Source organism: Trachinotus anak, unplaced genomic scaffold, assembly GCF_046630095.1.
Source record: "Trachinotus anak isolate AG129_WGS33_773 ecotype Australia unplaced genomic scaffold, CSIRO_AGI_Tana_v1 ptg000019l, whole genome shotgun sequence".
NCBI lineage: Eukaryota > Metazoa > Chordata > Actinopteri > Carangiformes > Carangidae > Trachinotus > Trachinotus anak.
The window spans coordinates 16,840,979-16,864,123 of NW_027273870.1; the positions used below are offsets into that span (position 1 = coordinate 16,840,979).

General features: G+C 41.1%; 2 protein-coding genes across 9 annotated transcripts in view; one reads left to right on the forward strand and one right to left on the reverse strand.

The window, feature by feature from the left end:
• The window catches only part of apbb2b (amyloid beta (A4) precursor protein-binding, family B, member 2b), a 50,375-nt gene extending 44,028 nt beyond the window's left edge, over positions 1-6,347 (forward strand). For all 8 annotated transcript variants that reach the window (XM_071503671.1, XM_071503676.1, XM_071503674.1 and 5 more), the window contains 2 exons: positions 605-784; positions 2,069-6,347. In XM_071503671.1, the coding sequence (XP_071359772.1) occupies positions 605-784; positions 2,069-2,239 (351 nt within the window). In that variant the 3' untranslated portion in view covers positions 2,240-6,347. The remainder of the gene's footprint in view (positions 1-604; positions 785-2,068) is intronic.
• Positions 6,342-22,653, reverse strand: LOC139636022 (putative methyltransferase NSUN7). Its single transcript, XM_071503680.1, has 13 exons — positions 22,507-22,653; positions 22,269-22,406; positions 21,154-21,336; positions 19,353-19,411; positions 17,341-17,477; positions 16,980-17,132; positions 16,296-16,479; positions 15,243-15,456; positions 15,010-15,153; positions 13,938-14,039; positions 13,537-13,654; positions 10,518-10,638; positions 6,342-8,110 (listed from the first exon to the last, which is right to left on the reverse strand). Exons 1-13 carry the CDS (start codon positions 22,517-22,519, stop codon positions 7,163-7,165), a joined length of 2,514 nt encoding a protein of 837 aa, XP_071359781.1. The 5' UTR covers positions 22,520-22,653; the 3' UTR covers positions 6,342-7,162.
• Positions 22,654-23,145: the final 492 nt, after the last annotated feature.

The window sequence follows — 23,145 nt, forward strand, 5'->3', positions numbered from 1 at the left end:
TATAAGGACAAGGAGACTTACAACAGTGTTGTCGAAATTCAACAACACAACACAACAACCATTTATTTCCATCAGCCATCACAACTTTTTGTGCTCCATTTGTCCTTTTCTGTAAATTTCAATGTGTTAAATTACAAAAATAGTGGATTGTCAGCCAGAAACGTAGGAAGCTGCTACGCATCATAATGAATGAATGAGTGAACTGCAGCTCACTGAAACCAGCTCCACTCAGGTTAAATTTGCATATTAAGTCCTAACAATGTTCAACCATGCAGATGACATAAAATTACTTTTTTTTCCCTTTTATTTAAATAACTTATGGATTTCAGCTTTAACACAAAGGCACTTAAAGCCCAGCTGCTCCAGTGGACCTGTTTATTACAAGGCAATCTGTGTAACTCTTTGAAGCGTAGAAAAATGTTGGATGATTGTACTTTATCTCAACAGTTTTGCCATGTTTCAGTGGAACAGTAAACTAAGCTAAATACAAATAAATGTGAATTATAAATGTCTGTCCAATACTTGTCTGTGACATTGTGGCTAATCCGACACACACACACACACACACACACACACACACATACACATCAATGTTTCTGACCAGGATGAAGAGGAAGTGCTGGTGGAGTGTCGTGTGCGTTTCCTGTCTTTCATGGGTGTTGGGCGTGATGTGCACACATTTGCCTTCATCATGGATGCTGGCGGGCATCGTTTTGACTGTCACGTCTTCTGGTGTGAGCCTAACGCTGGGAGTGTGTCCGAGGCTGTACAGGCAGCTTGTATGGTGAGTCACTGAGCGAGAAGACAGAGCTGAAAACACAACACAAATACTCTGAGCCAGCTCTTACTGAGTTAGCTAAGGAAGGAAGGAATCTCCCACTGTGCACATAGATGCATACTCTCATTTCAAATTAATTTTTTTTTAAAGTGGTCACCTTAGTCTCTAGACTGTGGTGGGATTAGAGATTACTGCACTGTAAAGAAGTAGATTCAACATACATAAATTCTCTGAAGGAAATCATTGTTTTTAAAAACTGATTTCATGGTAAGAATAAACTAAAGGCTTTAAGGGTTGTTTGCACACAAGCCAGAAAATTTAAGCATAAAACACAAGACAGCAAACAAATGACTTTATATATGCGCAACCTTATTATAACCAGTTGGTTTCCTCATTGGGTTCCTTCATTCCTTATTGAATTCAAGGTACCAAATGTGAAAGTTCTTGCATCTTGCAAATTACATTTAAACCAAGGTTATCCACTGGAAGTACAGGCAGACATAGACATTTAGAGCCTCTCTTTCTGTGAATGAATGTCCTTGTCTGTAGTTTAGTTTGGGTTTAGATTTTCAGTCTTGACAGATGGATGTTTTATCGTTCAACCGATATGCTCTATTCAGGTTGTAATGGGACCCTTTGTCAAAGTGCTGCTGGTGTAAAACACGCATTCAAATCAAGAGAAACCACTTAAAGTTAAATATAGTGCCTTAGGCATCACTTGTCTCTGAGAGAGGATGTCCTTGCAAGTTATCTGGAATAGATTTTCTGTTTAAAGTTAAGTGTTTAAATTGTATTACATGTTGTTTACTGCATTGCAAGAAAAGTTTTCAGAGAGGACATATATCCATTTAATAAGTAACCCTCATAATGCCTTTGCAGTGTTTTTGTTTTATCATTATAATGTTCGTAACCACTGCCCAGAATGCCCTCTGTGGTGTTTCTGCTATAATGCAGCCCATTTGTGGAGGTTACTCATCTTCCTCCTCTTTGCTGTGTGTGAGTCACAAGATTAGTTGACTGCTGGCTGAGCTATTGATCACACATCACAACTTTGAATATATGAACACACACACACACACACACACACACACACACACTAAAACTGATTCACTGTGACAAGAGTCATCAGTCATTATTATTGATCACAGCAGCAGCCTGCACCAGTCCAGCTTTCCTTCTCTCTCTCCCACACACACACACACACACACACGCCTTCACAGTGCTATACTGAGCAGTTGTAACTCTCTGTTATTTACACTATGTCTCTCTCTCCTTCCCACTCTCTCTCAGCTGCGGTACCAGAAGTGTTTAGTTGCTCGACCCCCCTCCCAGAAGGCCTGTGGCTCGTTGCCTCCCGGTGACTCAGTGTCCCGTCGGGTCTCGACCAGCGTGAAGAGAGGGGTCCTCTCTCTCATTGACACCCTCAAACAGAAGAGACCTGTCACCGAGTTGCCACAGTAACCATGGCGAAGCACTACCGACTCCCTGCCACAACCCCCAGTCACCATGGTAACTCGTCACATTGCTGCCAAAACCCGTCGCCACCACAGACCCCAGTAACAATTGAAACACAGCAAAGCCCCAGGGTTTGGGAAACCTGGTCACGATTCCTTTTCTGGAGCAACTTGGAATTTCAACTCGAGAGTTGTATCAGCTCTCGAGCAGCAATTCAAATCTGTTTGCTCAAAATAACTAAGATGAAGAAAGATTCAACCCCCACAAGGAAGGAACAACCAGGAGAAACATCTGTATGGTGATCGTAAAGGTGTTGGTGTACATAGAAGTAACTCTCATCCCCCTCAGCACAGCGAAGGAGTGAGGAGAAGAGAGCAAATATTGAAGTAGGAAGTGCTCCTTCAACCACAGCACGTGTGATGACGGAGCTCATTGCTGCCCAAACCGCTGATCTCTTCATGATCTTATTGTATTTGTGTCTATGCCTGTGCTGCCAGCATGACCTTGCACACCTGGCCACACCCCTCTGTCATTCACCTGGTTGTCCTGTTAGTCTGTAGTGACTTTTCCCCCCCTCTGTCCCTCGTTCTCATTGTCCTCAGTAGCCTGTAACATAAAAGTTAGTATGTACATGAAAGGAAGGAATCATGAAAGCCATCACGTCTGATTTTTGTGTCTGATCAGTAAGCAATGAACAAAAGACAGAAGGGAGCTGCTGCAGGCAAAAGAGATTTGGCCATTATTCTACACACTCATCTGTTCAACTGATCCTGCATGAACTTTTTATGGAAAGGTGAATCAATCTAGACAATATCAATACACTGCTGCTGCTTTCAGAGACTGAAGGGGTGAGAAATCAGAAGCCACATTGTTTATCCCATCTTCTTAGCTCTTTGTTTCTCATCAACAGTGCAAGGATCAGCCTGGAGGGTTTAAACGAGTGGTGACCTTTCACCCGAAAACATCATACGCATGCTTTGTGTTTACACCTCGTTTTTATTCTTCTGTTATCCCTCGGAAAATGACAGATTAGAGCCATATTGGAGGAAAAGACACAGAGATGGACAGTGTTACCCCTCTCTCCTCTGCACCCCTGCTTTGTGGTATACAGTACTAGGCTGCTGCTCCAAACACGGAGACGTCAGCATGCTGCTGCTGCTGCTCTTTGATACACATGCTGGAGGAAATTTGACTTTAAATCCCACCTCAGTATCAGTCCTCAGAGACCTCATGTCCACTAATAAAAGGGGATTGGATAAGCATAAGAAAGCCTGGAGGGAGAAAAAGAAGACTTGAGGAATGTGTTTTTATACCTGGGTATGGACACGATGATGCTGTCTGAACTGTGAGGAGTTGAGAAGGAGAGAGCGATTTTATCTCCAGCCTTGGCCATATGAGAGGAAAGCCAACAGAGAGACATGTTGACTCAAACCAACAGGACTTTCCTGGGCTGCTGTCTGTCTGTCTCCAGGGTTCTGTTCACTTGAATGCGCCTTCTGTTTTTTTTTTTTTTCATTGCCTACTTACTGACTGCACATCTACTTTCATCAGTGCCACAAGATCATGCTTTTTGCTCTGTTTTTTGTTTTTTTTTCCCCACACAAATTTCAATTATTCACTTCTAGTTCCGGATTATCACATATCTGACAAGCTTGGATGTATGGTAATAACTGGTGAAGTCATTTATTGTAATTAAAATCATCAACACTCTCAACCCCACAAGCAGTTCTCTTGGATGTAGGGTCAGGTAGATGCTAAACCCCGTCTGTCAAGCTTAGGATTTCTCCACATGAAAAAACAGTGTGGACAGGGCAGTAGTAAGAGAGATACTCAGTATCTAACAGTTTGGATGGTGGTGTCTTTTTTTGTGACCTCTTCAAATCCAAAAGGAATGAGATAAACTGTGTTTATGTGCTGTAACATAAATGTCAACCAGTATGCCTAGCTAACTGACGTAATATCTAGAGTTGCAATTTAGCATTATCTCTAAAGGCAAGGAGCGGTTATTAGGTAGAAACACTTACCATTATTATGAAGGTATTCACAGATTCCCCAGAGACTTCTTAAACCATCTGGATTTAAAAAATCAACAGTCTAAATGATAAAAAAGCTTTTAAATCTGTTTATGAATATAAACAAAGATGGCAGCCATCCAACTACCTGGGCAGAAAGAGTTTTTTTTAATAATTCAGCAGATGGAAGATTTTTTTTGTTAGAGGAGTCTTTGGGGATTTTCAAAATACTGTCACCACAGTGTGTTGTTAAACCACCTTCTGGATTTATTATCTTTCAGAGAAACTAATTGTTACCTCTGTGACCTGGATGTATGGTATGCTAAAGAATGAGAGGCACAAACTGAGGCTAATCATCAGATAACTATATTACTTTGTGGGGTTACAGGTTATGTTAGAAAAACATCTGCTCAGGACTGGAACATCCATTCTGTAGGAGCCACAGTGACAGTACGTTGGAGTGCAGAGTAATGTCCTGCTGTTTATATAATTTAGGAAATTTATACTCCAGAAGCTCCAGCCAAACTTACTTATTAGTTGTTGTTCTTTCCTTGTAAATGTCAAGCAAATTTGAACATATGAACTTTAAATCCTAAAGCCACACACCGTGTTGCTTTCCAAGCATGTTTTTCTACAGCTGGCATCAAAACCATCCAATGATGATGTTGGAATAACATTTTAATTACATTCTTAATTGTAATACTATACTGTAATTCATGGGCTCACTCGTTCTGCATGACAACATGCATACAAAGCTGCTTCTTTAGTTCCATGCGAGTTACATTATCATCAGCTGGTGATACTGATTTTTTTCAGGACCCCTTTTACAAGGATCTAGCTTAAAAATTAGTCAGCATCAAACAGTGAAGAGACAGTTTTTTACTCATGGTGTACTAGCTTATGCTGGCTGCTAACAGCTGATTAAATCTGCTACTTTAATCAGCCACAGTTTAGCTTTCAGTCGGTGGTTAGAAATGAGAAGCTGCTTTTGTTCTTGTCTGTGTGAAATCAAAGAACCATTGTTCCGTTACTGTGAATTTTGAGTGGTGAATCTTTCATTGTAACCTGCATATGTGCCACACGAGAAAGTAAAGCTTGACAGGCGTAGCAGCAGGGACAGGGTTCAGTGAATGGTCAGATTGTTAGAGCTGAAGGTGCGACATGCTTGTTCTCTGTTAATATTAAACTCCACATTTAACATGCGGAGCGAGGAACTAGGAGTGTAATTGAGATTTTGTCGAGAAAACTCAGCCACGTCACCTTCTTTTGTCACAAGGATGTTGAAATGTGAATGAGATGACTAAAATTTGTCATGTACATAGAATCCATTTAATGTTACATTTGGCATTAATCATTGTTATAAGCTATCTTTTCATTTTTGAATGTCTTTAGTTTTCTATTATTTTTTCTTGAAATGAAATGCCTTTTTTGACAACTCACCAAATGGCCAAAGTGTAAAATACTGATATACATTGTTGTAGATAAGAAAAATAAGAGAGCAAATAATGAAAACAGGAGAGGCGATTGGAAATTTTCACAGTTGTCACTTAAGTTGATACTGAATTTAACTGAGCAATTATCTATGCATTCTTTTGATCTCAAGAAATGGAAAGTCGTAAAAAGCCTTGCATGCCCTTGGACGGTTGAAAGAGCGACTGTATGTACTGAACAGAAATATTTTTTATTTTATTTATTCTATTTTATAAAGGTATATACTGATTTTATTAGTTGGGGCAAGTAAAGTTTCTTGACTCAGTGTCGTTGTCTCAGTCTCTGGTTAACTCACAATGCTACAACAAGCTCCGCTTTGCAGTAAAAGGCAGATAAAGGAATATATCTTCACCTTGTACAGTTCCCTGAGAGCTGGAGGTCCACTGCTGGTCTGAACAGGATGGGTGACGGAGGAGGAGGAGGAAGACGACGATGATGATTGTAACAGCAGTGGACTCCCAGCATCTCTGTCAAACTCACACATATAAACAACAACAACACACACACTCCATTTCCCACAGATGGATGTGCTGGCTTCCGTTTGCTGCTCACTGATTTGTACACTTTATCAATGTAACCAATTGTGAGAATAAACAGCATTATAAAATACACCATCTGGCTTTTGTGTGTCTTGTGTGCGCATCAGGGCTTTAAGCAATGATTACATGTAATGTTTCATCTTTTTGTATTAATTATTTCATCTGGTTTATTCCCAGTGCTTTTGGAGGCTTTAAGAGGATAAAGTAATCACTATACAACAGAAGAAAGCAAGAATTAGATTTATTATTATTTAAGGTTGAGACTGAGTTTTAAAGATCCTCCCAGGTGTTAATATTTATACACACACGCACATATTTCAATATCATATAAAAGTATAATTGAACTGATAATTTATCATTCATTAGACACTGAAAAGCCTTTTATAATATAATATTTATACTTTTACTATAAGTATCACAGTTAAATAAAGTATTAATCTGCAATAACAAAACTACTACCCTCTCTATAGTGAAACATAGAATACACACCCCGCCACCTTTTCTGATCCCGACCCTCCCCTTCAATAATTCATGTACTGACCCAAGCCTTGATTTACAGTGCATTTAAGAAACGGAGAAGTGCCACATAATTTCACACTTGAGTTTTTTGTTTGTCGGTTTTACTTGAGTAATGACTTGCTGTGATAACTGAGTTATTAGACTTGTCAAATCTCAATTGATCAGCAAATGAATCAATGATTTACTGCCTCATCACTAGTGTCCACCACATTCAGATCATCAAAAAATAGGTATGCTTCTATGAAAATGTAAATGCAGTAGTTTTTTTCTTTTTTTTTTAAATAATTTAGAATATTTTGCTTGGGAGTCCTTTGCTGTATGATGTTGATGACTTAATCAACACGTCTGTATTATCCCCGCGGAGAGATTTAGGATGAGGATGCAGACATGGCGGAGCGTTGAGAGTGGGGGGTCTGGGACAGAGGCTGGGAGAGAGAGCTGCTGCTCCTGCTGCGTACAGAACTACCGGATGGGGAGGAAATGGGTGGAAGGACGGAACCTGCTGCCTTCAACACTTTCTCTGGTCTGGCCATCTTTCTCCCATCCTTATACAGGGTCGCTGGTTTCGCTGCATCCTTCAGTGTCTTCTCTGCACTTTCAGGCTGTGTGTTTTGTCTCTGCACCTGCTTGGAGGCTGCAGGGGGAGTAGGTGGAGCAGGACGAGCAGGTGAGGGATGTTTTCCAGCAGGGGAAGAGGTGCTGAAGACAGTCTGTTGTGATTTAACCACTGGATTGTCACTGAGCTTGTGCGCAAGGGCTGTGATTGGAGACAAGTGGTTGGATGGTTTTGCAGAGGACATTAATGTCAGCGTAAGACGAGGGATTCGTCTTTGTTTATTTTTTGTCACGCGCTTCTTGTGATGTGATTGGTTGAGTTTTCTCTTTGTTGGTTTCTTCTTGTGGGTTTTAGGGTGATGCTTGAAGACTGAAGGAGCCCTGTTGTTTTGTTTGGGTCGTGGTTTGAGCTTTCGCTTACGTCCTTTAAGCCCTCTCCTCTTCTTTTCTTCCTCCACCCCCCCATTTTCCTCCCTTTTACACTCCTCTTCCTCCTCACTACCCTTGATGTCCCCCTCACCGCTCCCCTCTTCATGTTCTGAAGGTGCTACTGGATCTCGTCCATTCACAAGTTCTCTTTTTGTCTGCCTCTCTAGGCTGGAGGGGGAAGAGGGTTTGCTAGTAGCTGAAGCCACACGATTCTTCCTGCTTTTCCCCTTCTTACCAGTTTTTGACTGTTCGGGAATTATTCCACCCAGGAGGCCCTTTGCTGCTGCCCTTGCCAGCACGTCCTGGACTGTTTCTACCTTGGTGGGATCCGCCTGAAAAAGCAAGGGCAGTTTAAGATTTGATGTGAAGATACAACACATTAAAACTAAAGGTCTCCAGGGTAACTTAGCAGCAAGGAGATCTATACAGCAAAACGCAGTCATAAAGTGACCCTGCAGAGAAGGGGGAGGAGGAGGAGGAGTGATGAGGAGAAATCCAAGGGGGTTTGATGGCTTTTACACCCCCACAGAGCAGAGTGTGGGATACAAGCCAATTATCATTTCTCCCTCTCTCCCTACATAAGACTTTTATGGCCATGCTATCAGCTCTGTGAGACTGTACATATGCTGCATTCGTGCAGTGTCACCAGAAGGGGACGAACAGGAAAAACAGCTGTTATTCCAGCTTGGGGAGTTTGTGCACATCGTTCCAAGGTGGTTAGGCCTAGTGCTAAGCAGATAATAATTAAACTAAATTACTTTATTTTGTTGTGTGTATGTATTTGTTGCAGTTTGTTAGTGAAAACAGATACAAATAATCCGTGTTTCCTGTAGCTCCTGTAAAATGAGCTGAATGGAGTGAATAACTGCCAGTGCTGATGTATAGATCCTGAAGGGACATGGGTATCGGTACCAAATGTCATGGTAACCCATCCAATAGTTGTCAGGATGTTTCAGTCTGGACCAAATTGTTGGACCAACCATCAACAGACATTATCATCCAGAAAGTGATGCTGGTTGCAGGGATCAACACTGAAGAGAAGAGGGGAGAGACCTCCTAATATGTTTAACAAGGAGTTTAATGATTCAGGGCAGAAACAAGCTGTAGCCATCAGTCCCTTTAACTCCACAACAACACTCACAAATTTTGCTCTACTTGTGCACAAGAGTAAAACGGTGTCTTCATCCACAGTTAATTGTCTCCTGCGAGCCTCTCTCTCCCCCATCGTCCTCCTCCTTCTGTCTCCATCTGTCAGTCTGAATCTTCTTAAACTGTCTTCTCTAATGAAAGTTGAATGATGTTCAGCACACTGCTTAAAATACTGCAAATACATCTTTCATTTACTCTTCAGTCTTAAATCTGTTTTTCAGTTTTCTTACTCTTCCTACTCTTACTTACATTATATGTCATTTATAAGCCTCAAAACTTTAATAATGCTGCCAAAATGAGAGTTTGTTATAAAATGTGGAAGACACATTTACATATACACAGTATACTAGAGTGAGGCACAAATGATGGCAGCCTGTCATTGGTTTAATATAATATTTCTTTTTTTTTTTTTTTTTGTTCAGTGCTTTTTGTTTGGATAGATCCTCTTTTTAATGAAGATGCACGGCTGTAGGGTCGTTCGTTGTGTCCACTGCTTTTGGTTCAGACTAAAATATCTCAACAAAAATTGGATGGATTGCGGTGAAATTTCATAGAGACATTCTTGGTTCCCAGAGGATAAATATTAATATTATTAATATCATATTATTGACTAGCTATTGCTCTCCCTTTGCTTTTCAAAAGACAGCTTTCAGGGTGACTTCTTGTTGCCTTCCCCCTTCTTTTTCTATGTCTTCCAGATCCCTTTGTCCACCAGCACAATGTGATGAGTGGAGTCAGTCATCTGAGCAGTGCTGAACCACCTCAGAAGTGTCAGTGTAACTGAATCTGCAGCCGCAGCTCCGATGTGACTTGACTCACTGAGAGAGAGTACATGTCCATTTAATTGGACATGAGCATTAGATTTTAAAAGACTGCACTGCCCCTGGAAAGGTGAGCAGGATTTGTCCCTGTGTATGTATTTGTGCGTGTATTGGAAAGATATGAACACACACACACACACACACACACACACACACACACAGGCACTCTCTCTGCACCATTCTTTCAAGCTGCAGAGGATCAAAGGAGCAGCATCTCATTTCCTTCTGTTGTATTTTTCTTCGTTTTATGAGCAGAGCAAGAGGGAAGACAGAGGAGGGGGCAAATAGATGAAGCAACGAGGTGATGCAACAAGACCAGAGGGGTGGAGGGAGGGAAGGATGGCTGGAAGAACGATACAGAGAATTATCCATTCATCTTTGCTCTAAAGTACTGAAATGTTTCAGCGGCTCGGGCATATTTCATGTTTAACTTGTCTCTTTTTTATGGAGTATTGGAATAATGCTGCAGTGTTTCAGGGAGAAATAGTGTGTGTGTGTGTGTGTGTGTGTGTGTGTGTGTGTGTGTGTGTGTGTGTGCAGGCAAGCAGAGCCGACCGACCTACCAGCAGACAGACAGTAAAAGAGTGCAGCCTCAGCACTACTGGAAGGTCTCGTCGCAAAGCAATCACACACAGCGCTCAAAGAAACAAACAAACACACACACACACACACACACACACACACTCACACCACAAAATCTCTGTTCCCCTTCAATCTCCAAACACAACCCCCCCATACCCCACCCCCATCGCCCCGTCTGCTCTCTCACCTGTCGGGACAGTCTGGCTATGAAGCAGCCGTTGGTGAACTGAGATGGTTCGAGCCTGAAGAACTTGGAGTCCGCTGTGTCTTCTGACTGGGAGTCATCGGGGAAAATTGGACCGTTCACCCTGAGAGAGAAGACATGTGGCATCTTAACATCAATTCATCATCACTAATTCATCACTGCCACCCAAGAAATTGCACACAGGAAATTACACTAAGGTACCACGAATAATTTTGACAACTACATACAAAAACTTATTTTTTTAAATTGACCTCATATGGCACCTTTAACATTTAGTTTTTGAGTCTTTTCAGGCAGGTGGCTCAATGGATGCCAACGTCAGCGTCAACTCTTATCATTTAGCACCACCATGAGGTTGAAATTTTTGTTTCTTAATGTAACATATTATTAACTATTGGAGAGATTTTCCACAAAATTCAGATTCAGACCATGAATACTGATGATTTTTAGAGAAATGCCTCTAGCAGGTAAAGGTTTTCACTTGTCCAAGCAAAACAAAAACATTCCCATCAACCTCAGACGTGGCTACTTTTTTATTTAGTGCTAATCAGCAGATCTTAGCGTATGAACATGGCAAACTAAGACTGTGAACATGGTATTCCATCTTTTTACCATCTGCGTGCTAGCATATGACCATGTTAGCATGCTAATGTTAGCTTAAGGCACCACTGTGTACACCTCCAGCCTCACACAGGTGATAGCATGGTTGTTTTTAGTCTGGTTTCTTGCTTCCCTAGAAGGCACAACAGTCATTCATAACAGTGTTTGGACATACATCAGATTATGGTCAACATCAGACATGCGCGACTGTTAGCTGTAGATAAGTGGACAGAGGAGTTGACAACTATACTTGTCAGCGTGTCTCTGGACAGATATAGTCGGGATGAGCATGTTTACGAGGCCCTGTGTTGCCAGCTGTTACTGCTGGTTCCTGCATATTGCACATCTGGTGTAATGGCCCTCAGCATTACGTATGCTTGCAAATGTTGGTTAATTCTCAGTGGACCAATAAATCTAGACCACAATCTATCTAAATGTGTGTGCAATATGAATTTTCAATAAAAATCTGTTTTTGGAGGTGAGATACTGTGTAAATTTGTTGAGGAAGTGCACATTTGCCCTCATTGCTATTTTAAGTGGAGTGACCATTCTTCCGCATGCTGGATAGAAACCAAAAAAGTTTAACAATCGTGGCCCAGAGCAATATTGTCTCAGAGGGGCCAGAACTTACTTGTGTTGTTTTAATGAGTTCTGTGAGCTTAGAATTTTATGACCCTAAACAGGTGCAGTGAAGTTCTGAGATTTAAATGAATAACTTTATATGAGACTCTTTGTTTGAAAGTTTCAGGTCCGTTGCATGGTGTCATGATGTACTCTGACATGTTTGTGAGCTATGAACCATCTAGACCCCTCAGTTCATCTGCAGCAGGCCATCTGGTTACTCCCCGGGTCTCCATGAAAAGTGGTGAAACAGCTTTTAACGTTTTTGCTCTACGCCGCTGGAACATGTTTGTCATTTATATTAGGCTCCAACACTTTCGTCTCTTATGACCAAACTGAAGTCACTCCTTTTTAGCTCTGCCTGTCAGTAGTCTGATTTGTTGATCTTAATTATTATTCAATTTATTTTTCAACTCATGTGTCTTATCTATTGGTGTTATTTGTCTTTTTAATCTTATTTTATTCTTACTCTTTTAAATAATGTAATTCATGTCTTATTAATTTTTACTTGTCGGTCTTAATTTAAGTTTTTTTTTTCTTTTTTTGATTGCTTGTTTTGCTCATGATATATTTTGAATTATATAAAAACACCATATAGACATGTTAACAAGGTTAAAAACTTGATTTGCATCGGAGGTCTTGTATATTGTTTACATTTGAGACCTGTAGTAAAATCTTGATGATTGTGTAAGTGTTGCATATCCGCGACATACCACCAGAGTCTGTGGTTTACCATGTGCTGCTGGAAGGTGCTGCGGGTGTTGCCCTAGTTTTAAGCGTAGCAGTGTTTTCCACTCAGTCTAAGAATAGACTGTTGTTGGATCTGTATAGGATTCTCAGAAAACAAGGCTCTGCATCTTTATTTGGTCAGAATGGTGTTTTTAGTCTTTTTGGTCCTGTCCCTTCATTGATACAAGGCGTCTTCAACCATTTTCCAGGAAGGTCCCTTGCTATTCTCTAATATGTTACATACGCTTATCTATGCTCCTCAAGAGAGGGTATAGTGTAGAATTGCCAGGACAAGAGCTGCTGCTACCGTGGTTAAGCCTAGAACGAGGGGTATAAACATAACAGCCTAGCTGATAGGCCGGAGGTAGCATAGCAGCCCTAGTAACTTCGGATCTACAGCTGTGCTTGTGAACAGTCAAATAGCACCAAACCGTTAGGAACAAGACTTTGTTAGACCTAGGCTCCTAAACAGTGCCCAGATTGACACCTCGGTTCAGTACAATTTTTAAGTTGTTATAGATGCTATAGACCAGAAGATTAAGTGTTTTAGATTGAAGGCATAAAGGTTGGTTTTCTAAAATGACATCTTGTTTGAAGTTTCAGTGAAGAGAACCCCCTTGGTGGATGAAAGAATCAAACCATACGACTCAGTGACAGTGAGAGCACCATTACTGTGCTTCAAAGTAAAAGTCCTGATAAGGAAAGCCAGGGTGCCAATCATCTGTCGCTGTGTTTCATGGGGAGGGTTCGGGAAAGAGGGCAAACGGGGTGCATGTCTTCAGCTTTGTGCTTTCTTTCATAAGTAACTAATTTGGTGGGTTTTTTTTTTTTTGTTTTTTTGTTTTTTACTTCCTTTATGTTTGTCCTGTAGAGGACAAAGTTCATTACTTATTTCAGTTTTCTTATTAGTTTTGTTGTTTGAGCCTGCGGACAGGTAATGAAAAGTCTGATTGCATAATTAAATACTCAGCGGACAGAGACCTAACACCTGCACAAAAAGAGAGAGCGGGTGTTTGTATGTGTGTGTGTGTGTTGTTGTGTGTGTGTTTACCTGAAGGGCAGCAGTTTGGGGTGGGTGTGTGTTTTTTCTAACACTCTTTTCACTAGCTGTTCATTTTCCTCAGGATACACTGAGCGTGTACAGTAGACCACTGTCTGAACCTTTGGGACTGACAGACAGAGAAAGGGACAGAATATGACCGAATCAAGGATAACTTGCTATTCTGCTGACATCTTATCAGTATACCAGTGTATATAGTATATGCACAAGTGAGTTTGTGAGCGATGTTTTTTATATTCACCTTTTACATAACTGTTATCAGCTTTAACTGTATATTTCTGTTTATTGAAAGGTTCAATGTGTTTTGTTTTAGTACTGCTCAAAGCGTTATGTATCTTTCTCTCTTTTCGTGTGTGTGTGTGTGTGTGTGTGTGTGTGTGTGGTACACTCACAGGTCAGAGAGTGGGCTAATAGTCGTGCCTGCTGGGTGGCCATTGTGTGTATTTTGTGCTGGGAAACAGAACCGTGAGACAAGTCTGGTAATAGATCCCAGTCTGTAAACAGAATGAAACCATATTTACCATTTTTATCATATTTGGGAAATTTAATGCAAATACACCACCTCCTCATATTTCCATCAATATTCATAGAATATTTTATCTTCTATTAGTTTTCTATTATATTTTTTATTTAAAAATTTTTTTGTTTGTTTTACTCACTCTCAGTTTCCTTTTGCATTTAGTTTTCCATCCCGTCTCTACTTCTACCATCCACCTTCTTTTATGGCCTAGTTCGTATGTAAATGCTAAATGGCTGTATTTATATATTTCCAATAAGTCCATAACGGCCCATGTCTGTGGAAGATTTTAAATAACATAATAATAATAAAAAAAACTAAACTAAACTAATCTAAACTAATCTAAACTTAGCAATATACAGTTACAGTTGTATTCAAATGCTTCGGCACCTTCCTAAGTCAGTATTTAGGAACTTTGCGCAGCTTTAGGAGCTTTTTCCTTTTGAAACAGATATATATATATATATATATTGCCCATGCTAAAACAAAAGATCCTGTGTCCAATCACAAACTGGGGGTACAGTAATGGGCAGAGCAATGACTGACAACCTTTCACATTGAAACAGTGAGTACTGTATTTTATTCAGTGGTTTGTATTAATTTTGGCATTTTCAGTTTTCTGTACACGGCTGTGCTTGAGGGGTCTCACATGGCCTTTTGAGCCTTTTCTGCAAACTTTCCATAAATCCACAGACATTCTTGGTGTAATTACCCACAATTAATATTATTCTAAAAACAAACATATCACATGTACTCAATTTTACATGAAAAAGGAGCCTCACAAATCCTATTGCACATATGTCATTAGGAGCCCTCTTTCACTCAGATACTGGCCATATCTGTGACATTTAAAGTCTGAGGATTCACTGCTTGGGGCTCAGGGTGAACTCTGAAACCGGGCCCCTCTCTCTCTGTCGTTTCTTCCCCTCCTCCATAAAATTACATACCTCCATGTTCACTGTGGATGGTGGGCACAGGGTCATTGAGAGCAGAGGACGAACACTGAGGCAGCACTATGATAACCTTTAAACGCTGGACGGTGGCGTCCCACTCATTCAGACTGCAGAACGCTTCTGACAGGATGCGGACATCTACAGATGTGGAGGAACACAAGTGTGAACATCAACAGATAATCATTCAACATTTTTGGAATAATACTGTGTCTCTACTTATTACTCACTCTTGATGTCCATTTGTTTGAGTAGTTCCTGAATCTCTTCTACCTGTAAAGGTGTGTGATCAGCACTACACACCAACACTCGGCCTGAGCGGGCAGCAGCCACGACAGCTATGTGAGCCACAGTCACAGCTGAGAAAGACCCAACCACCAGGACATCACCTTTATCAAACAGCAGGGGGCGTAACACACTTACTGCCACACACACACTCCTGTCCTGCAGAAAGACAAACACACATAAATGCACAGGTGCATACATGTTATTCACAGGAGAAAGTAGGACTTTCATAACATAGCATTATAGACTGCTGTGCTGCTAATGAGGCAAATTCTGAGGCAAACTTTAGTTTTTCTTTTTTCAAACTAAGTTACACTTAATATGCAACTTTAAACTTCACATAACAGGAAATGAGGCTGGAGTAAAGAGAAACTTTTTATCTGTCTCACAGCGGTAAAGTTAAGTGTTATTTATGAATCTAAGAAGGACAATTAGCCAACAAATGAAATAATTTACTGTACGTCTTCCTGTTTTGATTTAACCTCCAATGAGCATTTTGGAGACTTTTGTGTTCTTTATAGCCAGTGATTTTGCTTTTAGTTATCTTACAGACATAGTGCACTCCATTAAAGTGGACATACAGACAACAAACGTTCTTGATGTGTCAAAGACAACTAGAGGAATCTGGCTTTATGTTGCTGGTGCACTTTATTTTTGTAATTTTCACGTTTATTCCTCACTGAAAACAATCTGGTCTGATCTCTCCTCTCAGTCTCTTGGAAAATGATCATATCTGACCACGTTGACCTCCCTAAAAAAGTAATTTTAACATTAAGATTTTTAAGTGAATACTATTAGTTTTTTACTCAAATAAACTGATAAACCCTCGTACTCCCTCATCTCCCCATCGTAGTATTTCATCAACCAGTCAGTCTTGTACCTTTCTTCTAGAATTACCTTCAAAAGCATGCTCCTGAAAGGAGAAAGCGTGTTTCTCATTTGGGATTTTTAACCTATTATTAGCTCAGTTACACACTTCACTTCAGACAGATTTCTACCTGAATGTTCAGCACGCATGTGGTGGTGAGGCTGCAGTGCTGGAGCAGAGCATGAAGCTGTTGGGAGAAGACAAGTGTGTCTGGACAGAGAGAGTCCCTGCAGAACGTCGAGTCCTTGAGGTCAGTCATGTTCTTCACTTCACGCAAGTCAGCGCTGTGCAATGCTTCCCACACTTCCTCAACACTAAGGAGTGCGAGATAAAAAACATTTGACAGCAAAATGTAATGTAGACATATCAGTGGTCCACTCAGCTCCACAGCAACGGCCACAGGAGCACTTTTTACCCTCAAGCCAAAGGAATGCTGAAGCTTCCTGTTCAGCCCCACTGAACTTCACCAACCATTAACCTCGTACTGCAACAACATGCGCTCCTGTGCGCCATGGCATCCCAGCAGATTAATACCCAAATAGACTATGTTGAGTCTTGAGTGTGAGGCAAAGAAGAAAGAAAAAAACAAGAGCATTTAGTAGCCAATGCTTAATATGTTAGGTAATAAATAACAAAAAGGTGAGGGCATGATGCTCTTCCTCAGCAGCTTTTGGAATGTGCCAAAAAATAATAAAATTTTTCACTATATATATATATTTTTTCACTATATTAGCACTTTCAAACTGAATTTGAAAGCAAAGACAAAATAAGAGCAGAATACATTTCTGAACTAGTGTGATATGAGAACCCGTACCTGGTCTTCAGTGTATTGACCCATGCGTAAAGTGGCAGATGTTTTGCTCGGTGCTGTTTGATCCTGACAGGATCAGACAGAAAACAGGAGACACTCTGCAGATTCTGTTTCACTCTGCTGCGAGCTAATGATGCTGCCAGCTTGGTCTTACACCTGTATTAAAACACACACACACACACACACACACACACACACTAGTCAGATTCATCATGTACTTCATATTACACGAATTCAGTTTTGGTGATTTCCAGATCTAACCTTACCTAATTTGAGAAAATTGTTAACACACAGCCGATGAAAAATTTTTAGAGCTGCAATATATTAATGCATGTTAACACCTGACATCTTCACACAAACACACCTGTGCAGACTACTCTCCAGGTCCCTGACTTCCTGTAGAGGCTCCTCTCCTTGCTTTGTTGAACGTTCACGCAACAAAAACCTTCGGTCCTGGAGGTCAAACAGCATCACCATTGCCAACGGCAACAAGTCAGTGGACTGCAAAACATGAACGCTGTTACTGTCCATGTCATCATAATTGTAAGATCATTATCATAAGATCATCATCGGTATCCAATGATACTACCAGCATCCCTTACCTGCGTTAATTGATTATTTGTCCATTTGGGGGCGTCAGAAACAAGCTATGCTCACAACACTGACAAAGTATTTTCACCCTTTAAGGTATATACAGTACAGTATACAGTATACAGTATAACATGTTAGCAGACAGTTATCTATTTGTGTATCCAGCAGATACAGAGCAACATTAGAATTAATTTATAGTTGATGAAACTAAGTCTAATATTCACTCACCTACTGGTGCTTATTTGGTTTCCATCAACTCCGGAGAGAAATATCTGTCTCTTAACCTGCTAAATGCTCCATTAAGCTTATTAGCTAATGGATAACTTTGTCTGTTTTTTTGTTGCTGGACAGGTTAGAGAAGGTTTTTAGAGCTTTTTCCACTGAAAATAGCTGCTCACTGTATCTGATACAGAGCTGATAAGAGCTGTAAGACTGAACTAGAACATTAAAGGTAAAGTGTGCGCTTCGAAACTAATACACTTTTTGTCAATTTCATTGAATGGTCATGGTCCACTAGCTGTCTGTTCTGTGTATGCTGAAAAGAATCCAGTGTTCCTACATGGCTCTGTAAATGGGAAATTAACAAGGTGGCTCGGACACCAATTCTAGCCAATCAACGGGGTGTTCTTGCTCATGAACAGGACAAAGGAAAGAAAAAGAGATGAGGAGGCATGGGCGAAATTCAGCCCATGCTAATGGATGGTGCCGATTTAGGAGAAGGAGAAGGAGCATTTCTACCCTTTCATCACCGCCAGACCGTGTAGGATTTTGAATGGGACTGATTAGGACTCCTGATGGGAGACCAGTGGTGATGTTAAGGAGAGTGCATGGGAGCAACGTCTACTGGTGGCAGGGTGACGGTGGCGTATACTCAACGACATAGTTACATTGTCTAGAAGAGATGGCTAGAGATGGCTGAGGAACAACCAAAGAGGAGAAGATCAGAGGGACAAAAATGTAAAATCAAGTGCTATGATCAGGCAAGGGCTAAGAAGTATGTTAACATCGGTGAGCGTCTGTAATAGTGGAGAATGCATGATCAGACTGGGAAAGAAATTCAACCCTGGATTTATTCACTGAATGACAGGCATACAGAGACAATCAGTAAAACTCGACGGTCAGCCATTCTGCCAGTGTCTCCTCATATGCAAGTAGTCAAGTCAACAATATTGATTATAATCGCATTAAAGACAACAGAAGATGAGACATTCACACCTTTGCCTCATGGCTATCTTTTCCCTTAACCTCTTTTCTCAGGGTGTGTGTGTGGAAGTTAGAATCTGTGTGATGCAGTAAAGGTGTGTGTGGAATTACAAAGAGCTATGTGGCAGTTTTTATAGTCACACTTGCAGACTAACGACCTCTCTCTATGTTTCACCCATCCCTCAATAAAGTCATCATTTACACACACGCACACCCCCACGCAAGCTAAGTGCGTCTCTTTCTGTCCATGTGTGTGTCATTGCACAGTGTTTTATAGTGTCGTTTGCAGTCTCCCAGTTGGATAGTGCGTCTGTCTCTCTCCTGTGTGCATCATTTGCCACATATAACCAGCCAGACTACGCACAGATCTGAATACAAATGGCCTTTAACCACATCCCTGTCTCCCTCACCAGCATTTTACCAGATCCTGATGGAGCACACTCACATGGACAGAGAGAGCACAGCTACTTCATCTGACAACAGATAACTTCCAGACAGTTTAACAATCACTGTGTAAGCGCTGAAGGGTTTTTAATCAGTTTTGGGTTTGTTACCACTCATGAAAAATCTGGCAGGACTCACAATATGCTGGGAGGTGTGGAAACAGCTGTCAGTGATGATGTCCTCGAGTAAATCTTGGTCTAGGAGAAAAAACAATCGTGTAAATGGTCAGAAACAATCAAAACAGCAGTTGGATTTCATGTGCTGTCTCGCCTGCCATCTCGAGATATGAAGCACCACCTCAGAAGAAAATAAATGTAATTTAGTTTGTGATTCCTGTTGCAATTAAAAAGTGACATTTGAAAATTCAGCAGATATCTCATCCCAAAAACAGTGTCCCCTCTACTCTGAAAGTATATTCTCTCATCTCATAGTGTTTGCAATGCGTGCGATGTGTGACTTAATGTCTGTGCTTGTGCAACATAGGAGGATTCATCAGCCTGCAGTTCTTGGCAGCCATGGAAGTCAGTCTTTCACAAAGCATAAAACAGAAATCAGCAGTACCTTAAGCGGGCATGCTGGCTGTGGTACAGTAAGCACTGCTAACCCAATTGCAATGTTTATCTCACCTGTGTTACTTTCCTGTATCCTCTTCACAATCAAAAGAGTCTGCTGTGGAGTCAAGTGCAATTTATTGTTCCATGTTTGAGAATCAGACTCACCCATTAATAGTTTAGTCCACCTAAATTAGTCAGTGGGAGGGTGTTTAAGGGGAGGTTGGGCTAGGTGTTGATACTTTGTTAATCTGCTATATCAATAAAGATCTCTGCTTGAGTCTCTTCATTTGGCCAGCACGACAGTTCCAATTAAAACTGTTCACAGCAGTCTGAAGAGAATAATGGGGATGTGGTTTCTGAAAAGAGATGGCCACTTGGAGTTGCTCCTAACAGTTGTTAGCCAACAGTTGACTACGTAGTCCTGTATTCACTTTTTTCAGCTCTGGTTTGGTTACCACCAACTCATGAGAGAAATATCTGCCTCTTTACCTGTTACATTCTCCACTATGTTCTCCAGCTAGTTGCTGACGGTGGCTGTCTGCTGTTTGGTGCTGAGCTGGTAAGATACAGTGGGTTTTTAGAGCTTTTTTGGTGAAAACAGCTGCATACAGCTGGATATGGGGTTGATGAGAGCGGAGAGAATGAACAAAAAGGTTGTGGGCCAGAAAACCAAAACAGTGAGCTGAAAGATGCTGAAAGGGTAATTGCAGAGTTGGGTGGGAATCATCTGTGTGTTCATCACTGCAGCTGATTTCTTTCACACTAGGTGAATCATTTGACCCTTGTTAGTAAAAGATATTTTTCAGCCTGTTCCTCTCTGTTGTATTGAACTGTTGGCAGACATCTCAGAGAGCAACATCTCTCAAACCTGACCAAATCAAAAAACTAACTGCATGTCTACATATCAGCCACCCCCACACATGTGGTCAGATACTGTATGCAAAACTATGTGTGGTTACTGTGTGAGTCCCTTCATGTGCCTCTTGTGTGCGTGTGTGTTTGCCCATGTCATGCACCTTCTTATCACCTACCATACAGGCATCTGCTGCACCTCCAGCTCAAGTAATTTGGAATCACATGGAGAAAAGAAATGTATGACTATATACTATTTAATCTACAGTCTGCAGTTGAAGCTACTATTCAAAAGTGAATATTGGATTTGACACATGCTGCAGCTCCACTGCTATTCATTATAGAGATAAGGCTGCTGTATAGGAGGTGGGTAGGGTCTGCAGAGGTAGCGCTAGAGTAGTTCAAATTAATTTCTCACTGACTTGATGTTTAACCATCCAATCCATCCCCTCCAGCCACTACTTGAATCTCAAAACTAAACCTGCTAAAACAATATGAGTGACTTCAGATATTCATACATGGAGTACTCATACATTTGAGTGTGTTGAAGGCAAGTTGGTAGGCCTGTCTCTGCGTGGTTTTGTCTCCACTCTCGGGTAAAGGTGTGTCTGTTTTCTTCCCATAATGCAGAAGCTGAAGTGTGACCGGCTTCTCCTCACGCAGCTGCTGGAAAATGGCTGATGCCAGCAGATAGGCCTGGTCTGATGGAGGGGAGACTGTGGGGAGAGGACGAATGAATCATTAAAAAAAAAGGGACTAAGGAAGAGCTAGATCATTGGAGCAAATTGGAGAAGCGATGGAAGGAAATGTCATGAAAGGAGGGAAGAGAAATTAGAGAAGGAGAGGAAAAACAATGTCAGGTGGACATGGAAAACATACCAGGGGGGAAAATGTATAAGCTACAGCGCATACCCTGAGAAGTGAAACTTCACTCATTGACAGTGAATGAGAGGCAGTTGGCCTTTTTTACAGCAGCTATTTTCAAGTTGGCATAGCCGGAAAAGCACAAGTGTTTCATTCAAGCATCCCACTAAGCCATGACAGTGTGACAGTGAGCCACCATGAACATTACCAGGACCCATTCATATCATTCATTTTATGTAAAGTACATTGTGTCGCCCTGTGTATGAAATGTGCAATAGGAATAAAATATGAGTGGACTTGACTTGACCCTGAAACTGAAGCAGCTACCTAACAAAATGTAGACCTCATTATTTACACCTGCACTTTTCCTACAGGGACATATCAAAGTATCTTCTGTGGAAAAGGCCTAGAACTAAATGAAAGCAGAAGGCTTGAAACTCTAACTTTAGGATAATGTTTCAAAAGTTGGATGGCTGCTTTGTTTTTTTTCTTTCTGCTTCATCTGGTGCGTTCAGCTCAGCTATAGGTGACTGCAACCTGACTCTAGACTGCTTTGACAGCCTTGTCTTTCTTTCCAAAATAAAAGCCCTTAGTGATGGTTCAACGTTTTAAATCGTCATATGATTGATCAGAGTAAAACCACACCTCTCTTCCTGTCTTCTTGATAAATGTTAGAATATAACAAACCCTCTCACTGTACTAGAAAATAAAGCAGTTGTTTTGTACATGATTGAATATCCTCAGTATGAGATAACATAACAAAAGATTCAGAAATGTGTCTCACCTGTGGAAGGTAAAGATGAAAGAAGACGAGGGAGAGGAAGTAGAAATGAGAGGGGCTCCTTGTTGGTCTGCTGGTCATGGTCTTGGTGTGAGATCTCCTCTGTCACAGAGCGCGAATTCACATCTCCGCTGGAGCCCACTATAGCACAATGTGTGTATGAATTTGTATGTGTAATAAACAAAAAACAAAACCAAAAAAAAAAACAAACCCTAAAAAACAGCAGACTACCAGACCTTACCTTTGTCTGCCATGATGGCAGCAACGAAACCACACCAAACACCAAACTTTCAGCCTCTCCCTCAACACATATGTATGTTGCTCTTTCTTGCTTCTTCTTTCCACTGTTAAACCAACGAGCATCTAAACAGACTCACACTTTCTTTGTTGAACCTGAGCTCTGCAAATGTAAATAAGACGCATGGCATCAGTCATGGCTGACATGGGATCCACCTTCCAGTTTCTCTGAATGTGAGACAGTGCGGCTGTAAGGCCTCTGTGGGTAATTGGGCTCCTCCTGGTGCAATTAGGCAGCCGGTCAGATACATCAGCATGAATAAATAATGGGCTGCTGTCCGACCCCGGACAAAGGTCCACCTCTCAGTGACCTGCTTCACTCATCCCTGTGCAACTGCCTCACACACACACACACACACACACACACACACACACACACACACACACACATTTACTTTGAACCAGTGATGTGGGTGTTGGGGGACATCACTTGACTTGAGGATTAACATCCAAAAGTTTGCAGGGACCACTAGCCTCTAATTAAACTGGATTAATAGAAAGAAACACAGACAGAGTGTAATCGGCTTTTACAGCACTCATCAATGTTTAAATGTGAATGAAGGCTGGAACTGACCAGAAATGT

Excerpts from the sequence above, each read along its gene's own strand:
- LOC139636022 (XM_071503680.1), bottom strand. Across the intron at positions 15,154-15,242 it reads CAAACAAATGGACATCAAGA|ATGTCCGCATCCTGTCAGAA; the intron begins GTGAGTAATAAG and ends CCACATCTGTAG. Across the intron at positions 13,655-13,937 it reads ATTAGCCCACTCTCTGACCT|TCCCAAAGGTTCAGACAGTG; the intron begins GTGAGTGTACCA and ends TCTGTCTGTCAG.